At 41.6% G+C, this 9,691-nt stretch overlaps 1 protein-coding gene across 2 annotated transcripts in view; it reads right to left on the bottom strand.

The window, feature by feature from the left end:
- Positions 1 to 633: 633 nt before the first annotated feature.
- MTMR11 (myotubularin related protein 11) overlaps positions 634 to 9,691 on the bottom strand; it is a 219,382-nt gene continuing 210,324 nt past the window's right edge. For both annotated transcript variants that reach the window (XM_085638448.1, XM_085638449.1), the window contains exons 16-17: positions 7,704 to 7,988; positions 634 to 6,908 (exon numbers count right to left, since the gene is read on the bottom strand). In XM_085638448.1, coding sequence (XP_085494574.1) covers positions 6,783 to 6,908; positions 7,704 to 7,988 — 411 coding nt within the window. In that variant the 3' untranslated portion in view covers positions 634 to 6,782. The remainder of the gene's footprint in view (positions 6,909 to 7,703; positions 7,989 to 9,691) is intronic.

Genomic DNA, 9,691 nt, shown 5'->3' with positions numbered 1-9,691 from the left:
CTGTCAGTATGCCCTCAGAGGCAGCCCTCTGGAGGGAGTTAAGGGGGTCCCATAGAACCGCAGACATCCCACTGCAGGAGGGTGCAGTCATTCATCGCACCCGCCTGCAAGGGGTCTCTACCCCCTCTTGAAAGTGCAGGTGGGTGCCGCCTGCACAATGAAACACGAAGCGGCTTGTAAACAGCTACGCTGTATTTCTCTTGAATGCCCTGCCCCCAGAGCAGCTCAAGTTTGCGGCCGCACTGAAGACAGCGCATTCACCATTATAGGGCACATTTTCCCTGTTTGCGGTGTGTTGTGACGCAAACAGCCAAAGTGCGACCTGTCAGTAACATGCTCCCTGGATGTCTATGTTTTCCGTACTATAAAGGGGTGAAGAAGTCAGTTTCAAGCTATTTTTTAAAATAACATATTTGCCTTTGGTTTTGTAAGCAATTTATACATTTGTAGCACTGCTTCCGCAATTACAGGTTTGTTCAAAGTTGTCCGATAGCAGCTTTGCCCGCTTTAGGTTTGTTAACGAACACAGCAGATGAATGAACCTCTATATATCTATACGCACAGTTTCTTTATTATCAAATAATTGTTCCTGAATACAAAGAGGCAAAGTACCAAAGGCAAAAATTAAACACATGATTTAAAAATAGCTTTAATGTTCTTTCTTTAAATAGAGACATGACAGAAATATACACATCAGAAGAAGAAATACTTCATATTCCAAAATATGCATCATATTACATGAGGGTAATCAGCATACCATTCATCCATCACAGAACTTTCAAAAACATTCTCAATATGTGTACATTTGTTTGATCTTTGGAGTAGAATTGAGGAATGGCGTTGCATAGTCTTGTGGGGCTACCATCAGTGGACAGGTAACTGCCTAGGACATTTTGCAGAGGTGAGAGCGATAAGCAAATTGGATTTCAGAATCAATATTACCAGTAATTATCAAACACGTCTACTAAAGCAAATGAAATATATCCTAACAAAGACCTTTTAGCAGATCACGAAAGCTTTCGTTCTTTCATGAACAGGCAACAACATTCAATAGAGCCTTAGGCCTTGAAAATATAACTCCTGGTGCCCAGGGACACCATATTTTAAGTTCTCTGCTTTTCTTTGAAGGCTTTATGAGAGTTGCATTCAAGTTTACTTTCAGTTTCATATATTGGGCACAGTCAAAGACCACAATCACTTGAAAAGGAAAGTCAAGGCCTGAAAGCATGGTGGGCCTACAGACATGGAGCCACATGGCCACGGGCTATGTCAGATCAATTCTGAGGCATATTTTTCCTGTGGGAAATGCATGACATTTTAATTCCTGGTTTACAAATGCAAGTATTTGGGGGATCCATCATGCTAACTAAATGCGTCACAGGGCAGAGAATATAGCAAATATGTGTAGGCAACCGCATAAACATATACACAGTTTTTGGCCATATTTAACCCTAGTCCCAATTCGGCCTAGTGCTTCTCGCCAATGACAAGATGTCCCTAAAAGTATCCTTCAAGGATGACAGCACCCTAAACAAATTGCCCCCAAAAACAGACCAAAAGGTAAATGAAAAGATGACCTGGATGAGCAAAATGAACCTGGTTGGTCCATATAAACAGATATGGACAGGACAGTATCCCTGACACTTATTTGAAGACCAAATTTGGCAATTATGCCAGAGCAATGGAGATTTTAAGATAACTATGAAGTGGGTCCTTTGCAAGCTGTTCACCTTTTAATCTCGAACACTTTTCAGTGCAACAATTAGAATGTGTTAAAATAAATGTTTGAAACCAGAAGACAACAATAAATAATTTTGTGAAGATGTTATGTTGTATTGCTGCTGATTTGGAGTTTTTCCCGTACCACCAGCAAGCCCTGCTAATTTAGTTTGCACTAGACTGTATAACCACAATATTAATTTTTTCTATGTTTTTAAAGTAAGCAAAATTGTGTTTTTCTTGTTTCATCCAAGGTACCTATAAAGTATTAAAAGAAATATATAATATCTGCAATAGATCTACGACTTCCCAGGTTTGGAAATGAAGGAGTAAAACCCACTGAAATGTATGTATTTATAATGCACTTCTTTACGGTTCGCATTCGTGATTTCCATGACATGTTTCCAATATTTTGGGTGGAGTAGAAGAAAGCAGATGGGTGCTGTGGGGAACTACTGTGAGTAAGTGACAACAAAAGACTGTAGACACTGGGGTCTGATATATACCCGGGCAGTCGTCGGCCGTCAGTCACAGCGGCAGAGGTGATGCCCTCGCTGACACCAACGAAATTAGGAGATACCCCCGGTCCTGTTGTGTTCTGTGTGCCTTCGCAGGAGCTGTCCTCACAGGAGCTGTCGCCACAGCAGCTCCTATGAAGGCACAAAAAGTCTGGTGTCAGGCTCCTGTCTTTTATACTGCTGCACACCAAAGATTTTTTGTTTTTGAGAAACAAACTCCCATATGGGAAGGCTGTTTCTGAAATACAAAAACTAATGTCCCCTACATCCTTATGGTTTTCTCCCAGGGTGTTAGGGGTCATTATGTTATATATTGTTTGTGATCACCAGATTTTACTTGGTGCTGACTGGCAGAAAAAAAGCCATAAATCAGTCCGCTGTGAATAGTATGGGCAGCGTGATACCCTTACAATCCCTGCCCCTTCGCTGTCGGCCATAAGAGTATGTTTTTCAATGGTGGAACCAACAGGGGCACTGCCATCAGTTAAATACCGGTCCACCTGTCTCACAATAGACTGGGAGGACCGAAGGTTTGGCAGACAGGGTACTCTGTCTTGTCTGCGGCAGAGTACCACATCCACCACACTCTAAATCAGGCACCAATCTGAAATGTATTCCATGGTCTGCCCGCCTGGATATAGGTTATGCTAATTTTTCAAGGTTAGGCTAGGATTGCTTAGATAGCATAAGTTACGCTTGACTAGGTTAGGTGATGTTCCGTTAGTTGAGGTTGTTTTAGCAGAAGGCTGAAGTTGATTGGCCCATCACCTCTGAACACCACATCCTACTGGTACATGTGTAACAGACCCTAGGAAGAATCCTCTAGCCAATCGACCTCTCCATCTCAAGGACTTTGTGACAAAAACAGGAAAGTGGATAGAGAAAAGCAGACACTATACATCCTATTTAGCCCAGGGCAGGTAGTGGAAGAAGAGACCTTTAGGCCCAGAGACTGTAACCTTTTGAGGCAAACTAGCCACAATTTTGCCTCAAAAGGTTACAGGCATGCCATGCGATAAGCAGTTTCATCATCTGCGTATTCACGCCGTGTCTGAAACGTGAACAAACTGCTATCACATCAAGAACCTATGCCAAGAGTTCTGGAGCTACTTTTAACTGTTGTGTGGACCACTTTGTGGTGTATTCATCAGAACTCTGCCTTGAGCAGATGTTGGAGGTTCTAGACACACATAAGATGCAGCCAGTGACAAATATGATGCAAGAACCCCTGAAGTTGGTATCAATAAATTGATCTGTGAAGGGATTACAGAGAGCACAGAATTGTCTGAGATGATTTGCTTTAGTGTTGACTTGAAAGAGCCTAATCTATGATCACTATGATGATCAGGCCAGATAGAGAGACCAGTCTAGACAGCGTTTTTCAATGGCGTATCTTCAAGATTATCTCCATCCAGAAGAGAGACATTTAACATCTTTGTGGCATTCTACAGAGCCTAAAAAATACCAAAGGGTGTCCTTTTGGTTGGTCACTGCAGACACTGTCTTCCAATGGTTATGGCAAAAGAGTTTCGAAGGTTACACTCATGTTTTGAATCTTACTTTTGCCCTGACATTTTTGCATTGTCAAAACGTCTTAAGAGTACACAGATGCCACTGTAATATGGCATTTTAGGACGATGCAAAGTACCTAATCACACAAACAAGTATTATGAATGACAATTACCAGCCCTAGAATCCCATGGACGCACATTATGAAAACAACCACATACACTCATGGTGAAAAAAATTCAAAATAAACATGTTTGGCTACTAATATAACATCAAAATTAGCTGTTAGTTCGCAAACGAACATGTCAAAAACACTGTTGGCATTTAAGTGAGAGAGGTTCCTGCATCGGGTATTAGAAAACATTTGGCCCCAATCTGAATGCGAAACAAGGAAATGGTGTTACCAAATCTAAGAGCTACTATTTTCACAGTTGAGAGGGGAAGAAAACAATTACCTGTGCTACATTGAGCTGTGTTTTTAAGACAGTAGTGCCGCCAAGTGCATGGACTTCTGGCCGAACTGACTCAATCTGTCACCCTTCTAAGATAAATGACTCACAGTGAATTTGGTAATAGTAAAACGTATTATATAGGTAAGAGCATTAAAATGCTGGTGTGTGTTGTACAAGTATTCAATACTTATGGCGGGGGCTTTGGGGCAACAGCATAATGATTTTACCCATCCACCAGTCTCAAATGGTCCATTGCCCCCATACATAGGGTAGACAATCTGAATTCAAAGGCAAAGCATTAATATCTCCAATGGAAAATTCACGCTTTTTTCTCCAAAGGAAATAGGGTAAATGGAAACCATGTTTTATTAGTCAACAAGGAAGAAGCTTCCTCCTCGGAGCATGCATGCAGTGCTTGTAAATGGGGTTGCTTCAACACATAAATGCAGCCACCTCAATAATTGTTCTATAAACCTGTAACCTAATTCCCCATAAACTTTAGTAAGATGAATACAGATATCAGCTAGGCTACTGGCATATCATGTGCACGCGCAGCGCTCTTACTTCCAGGTAGTACCGAAAATAGAAAATATTTCCCTACAATTGTTTTCAGAGCCTCATACACATCATAAAAGGTGTCAAATAAAACTGATGAATTGTGCCTGACGAAAGAAAGCACAGCTATGCTGCTAGTCAGCAAGCAGTGAGATGACTTAGCTGGTCAAAGAACCATCTTATATTTAACCCCATGGGTTGCAGGTTCTGGTATCTACTTTTTTTTTATATCCTTCAAACGCAAACAGAAGGAGTAAAAAACTTAGAGTGAATTTTCGCTTGGTGCTTAAATAATTAGTGATACTGTTGTTTATTGCTTCATTACCAAAATCTTGTTGCTGAACTGCAACGGAGAGGGTAGAAGCCTAGAGGGAAATATGAATAACAACTACGCTCTATAGTGTGAGCTGAGCCTCCACACTGTACGGCTTGCTGTACAATATATTCACCAAATTCACTTAAATCAGTACACTGGGTCACCGGACACATCATAAAAAGGTAACCACTTTTAGTGGGATCGGTATGAGGCGGTTGAACGATTAGTTAGAACATTGGAATGTTAGGAGCTTTATTGGAGACAATGGAGTGCTCCGGGCTTTTAATGGTGGGAGAAGCCCGGAGCATCAATATTCCAATGTAAAGGGGGGTTGAAATTCCCCTGAGCTCTGTGAGGCCACGGAGCTAAGGGGAATTTCACCCCCTCTGGCTCCATGAGGCCTTTGTTTTACAAATTAGAACATTCTGCCCTCGGCTCAAGCCTTTACCGCTGGAATAGACCTTTAATGGCGGGTAGAGCCCGCTACAGTGGGCTCTAAGGCTATATTATTTGTAAACCCTATTGGTGGTCCCACAAAACAACCACCAAAGGAAATAAACCTCAAAAACAAAAATCCCAAAGCAGTAAACTGCACTGAGCATGGGAAGGGGGAAATAAAAGTAGTTCCCTGCCATTTGTAGTTCAAGATATTACTCGAGCATGCACCGAATCAAGAATGTGGCTTGTTCCTGTCATTGCTTGTATGCAAAAATGTGCAAATATAACACTGGAACAAAGTGCAAACTCCTAAAAACAAAAATATGGGGCAAAAACGTCCCTATCGGTAAAAACTTCACAATTTCTTTTTTAAATCTATGGTTGGATGTGGAACATGAGACATGTAGAGAGCGTGATAGAACACATATGAGGTTACTACTCCATCATCTGAGAAAACTACATTTAGTAAAGTTTCCGCAAATCGGAAACGGGTGCAGTGTTATTATTCTTCATAACTGTCCCCTATGTTATTTTTCTGCAGCCTCTCTAGCTACACCTTCCAAGAGATAGCTCTGCTCTGTAAAAAAAAAAAAAAAAAGAAGAAGCATATGTACCATTTATGCAAAGCTAGCAGCAGCCTTTAAGAGGAACTACCAATCCCCAAGCAGGAGCGATGCTTCTTGTAGCTGGATACGCCTGTGGTTTCCAGCCAAATGGCGGGAACTTAATAGAAAAACTCTGGTCCAGCAAAGGTGTGAGAGAGCATTCGGCTAGCAATGATGTAAACACCGATCTGGCATGTAGGTCCCCGGAGGTTTAGTCCCGTACAATGATGAACCATCAAAACAGGCACTGATTACCTACTATTTCAAAGTTCAACACAACAGAAATGAAACAAAGCACCAACGGCTACTGGTCCCTAGGAACCCTCGGAGTAATACTTCGGGGTCAGTGCAGGCAAGGTGTTCGACTTTACCAAAAGGAGGGGTGGCTGGTAGCCACGAACACTTGAAATGACTGAGCTCCGTGAGGAAGCCCTTGCGATTATATGAAGGCTCTGCAGAATACTTTTCATCATTCCTTCTGCGCTTTAAATCCATGACGACAAATTCTACGTAGTTTGGAGATCCCGACTGATACTAAAGTGTTCCGTGAGTCTAGGCCATTGACGCACCAAGAACCTTTGACACGTACAGAATCAGTCTTTCATATCTCCTAATTTGTTGTGCTGTAGTCATCGAGAATGGGAGTCCAAGCTTCACCAAACTGCTATTGCTACGTCCTGCCAGCTTGGTGATCTGTGGCATTTGGGGTTTTGCTGCTGAGATGGTGAAAGAGTTTCTCCTGGAGCAGCTGCAGTTCCTTAGCAAGGCTGGTGCTGGTAGTCGTGGAAGCAACCATCTGGCAAGGGGAAATATGAGGAAATTATTCGAAAAGCAAAGGTAACGATATCGTGGTGGAGACAAAGTTCACACATTTAAATCCCCAGCGTTACTTAAGCTCCATACCCCAAAAATTAAAAACGGCTTTCTATTAATAATATATATCTACAGTAACAATCATTTTAGTTTTATGGTAAAAAGTATTTTTCATGAAAACGAGAATGAAAGAAGTAAAATATATTGCAGTTGGGAATAACAATAATTTAGGGAGCAGTGTGGATTTCAATTTAAAATAGGGATAAAAAAAGGACAATGTGACTGGACACCAAACAAATAATTTTCGTGTACAAAAAACTGGAATGTCTGCACTACAATGAAAAATGGCCACCACTGTGGGGTGTTTCGGGCCAGCGATAGAGTCCTTAAGACCCCTCTGACATTACATTTATATCCGTGAACAGACTGATCTAAGTAATCTCTTTTTATCATACATTTTTATAAATACTTGAATACTCTTTTGACATTTAATTTACAATTTGATATATATGTGATGTAACGCAACAGCTTGTACCCACTTTGTTAAATAAAATGTGTTATTTCTGTGAAAGTAAAGTTCAATTAACTGCCTCAATTTCCAGAAAAAACCCTAAGAGTACAAGCGTACTAAGCTACGAGAAATAATTGCTAATCATGCTATTCGACTCTCGCATAGAAAAGGCTTCCCTTGTAATCAATCCACATACTCCAACCATCCAATTCTGTTCTTCATTACTCATCCATAGGAAATTCTGAACCTAAATAAATCAATAATCACCTGAACGTCAGAATTGCCTCGAAGGTAGCATCTCCTCCAGAGATGGATTCTCACGCTTGTGAGAAGTGGAAGCAGCATCTCTCCGGAGTAGGACATGGTGAAGTTTGGCTTGATGATCCGCAATGACCTCTCAGGTTCCATCAGCAGACTCTCAGAAGACTGGGCTCGGCGGGAGCCGCGCCTTTGGTATGAGGCATTCTTCCATGGAAGAAACTGAGTTTGCAATGTGAGGGATCCTTTCTGTAGTAGGTACACAACACAAGTTCCAGAGGAGAGTGGATCCACCTGAAAAAGAGATGAATGTCTTACTAACCAATGACAACATGAAAGAATTGTTAGCATGCAGCACTGAAGTGCTGGGCAAGTTCATCTATATGGTCAGATTGGGGCGCGGGGTTCCAGGGAGATAAAATGTAAGAGTGGCACTACATATGATGAATAAATGTAATTAAACAAAGTAAAATTACAAAAATGGTTTTGGTGTAGATAGCTTGGTTTTCCAGCATGCCACTTGCAGCCAGCCATTCCAATGCACGCTCTGCCCAAGGGTGTGCATTATATAGTTTTTAGGAGGTTTTACTTTTCAGCAGGCAGTGGCACCTACTGATAAAATAAATATTTCGAAGTTATATTAAGTGATATGTACAAAAATAATATTTTGTCTCTTAAATCAAATCCCTATTCTTTTATCTTTAAAATAAATTGTACTCCTCACAAATGTCCTCCCACTGAAAACTAAGCCATTATGCATGCTGGCATCATGACAAACACAAGGTAGGATGAGCTTGTAATATCCATTCCATTTATTAACTTTATTTCGGCCACTAGGGCCATAAAAGTACAAGAACAATAAAACAGATAATGTACACTTCTAGTTGAGAATTTGGGTAACTTCCAAAACATCTTCTTGTACAGAGTTCATCCCACACGAGAGCAGGAGAAAAAAAACCACACGGTGCATAGGAGTTACAGCAGGGATGTAAAATTATGTATAAAACTATCTTCAACTCATTAAAAACGGAATAAAAGCAACCATCCAAAGATGAGCTGTGATCTAAAATTTTTACAAAGGCTAAAAATATAGGACAAAGATACAAATCCCCAAGCATGGGTAGACGGTTGCTTGACCGGCGCAATTTCAGTGCATTTATTCTTCCCCAACTTTAGACAGGCCCGCCGGATGTGCCACATGCAATTTAAGAATCGTGATACAGCAAAGACAATTGGTGGATGGGTGTCATACTTTACCACTCTGTAGGCCTCTCTGCAGCGCACAAAGCCCAAATTCTTGCATAGCTGTAATAACCAGCGCTTACGCGGCAGTCGATAGGCAGGACAGAGGAGCAGAACATGTAGTTCGGACTCCTCCTTATAGTTACAAGCAGGGCGTTCACCCCTTTGGTCTTTCACCCATTTGCTAGTGAACGATAGTAGTGGAAGAGTCCCTAGTCTGAATTGCACATACAATTTCCTGGCCAATGGGGGTTGAATGGAATCCAGGAAGTTTTCCTTGCTGTATACATCTTTTACAAGCAGGAATTCTGCTGTCAAACGACCACATTAGGTACTTTCTTGGATGGACAATAATTTGGCTAGTCTATAGCGTTTGACTAGTTCAAACCTAGAAATCGTGGCACATGATGTCTCGGGTGTTCTCAAGAGGTCCGACTTGCCTAACTTAGAGGCAAGGTCTCTTATGTGGCAAAGCCATGGAATGTTCTTGGTGGTGCATTTGGCTAAAAGGTAATTTAACTCGGCCCTGAATACAGATAACTCTGGGGTCACCAATAATCTCCGCCAGAAGGTTAGGGGTCTCAGGGCAATCTCTTCATCAAGGGACCTGATACCCAGGTCCATGCGAAGGGGAGTAAGGGGGGTACTACGGGGTAGGTTTATAAGAGGTCGCATGAAGTTATTCTCCACCGTCATCAAGTTGGTAGTAGGGCAATGCCCCCACAACTCCACCCCGTATAATGTGGCACCCTTTG

This window comes from Triturus cristatus, chromosome 12, assembly GCF_964204655.1.
Source record: "Triturus cristatus chromosome 12, aTriCri1.1, whole genome shotgun sequence".
Lineage (NCBI taxonomy): Eukaryota > Metazoa > Chordata > Amphibia > Caudata > Salamandridae > Triturus > Triturus cristatus.
Note: the sequence above shows the minus strand (reverse complement) of the source record. Positions and strands in the feature narration are given on the sequence as shown.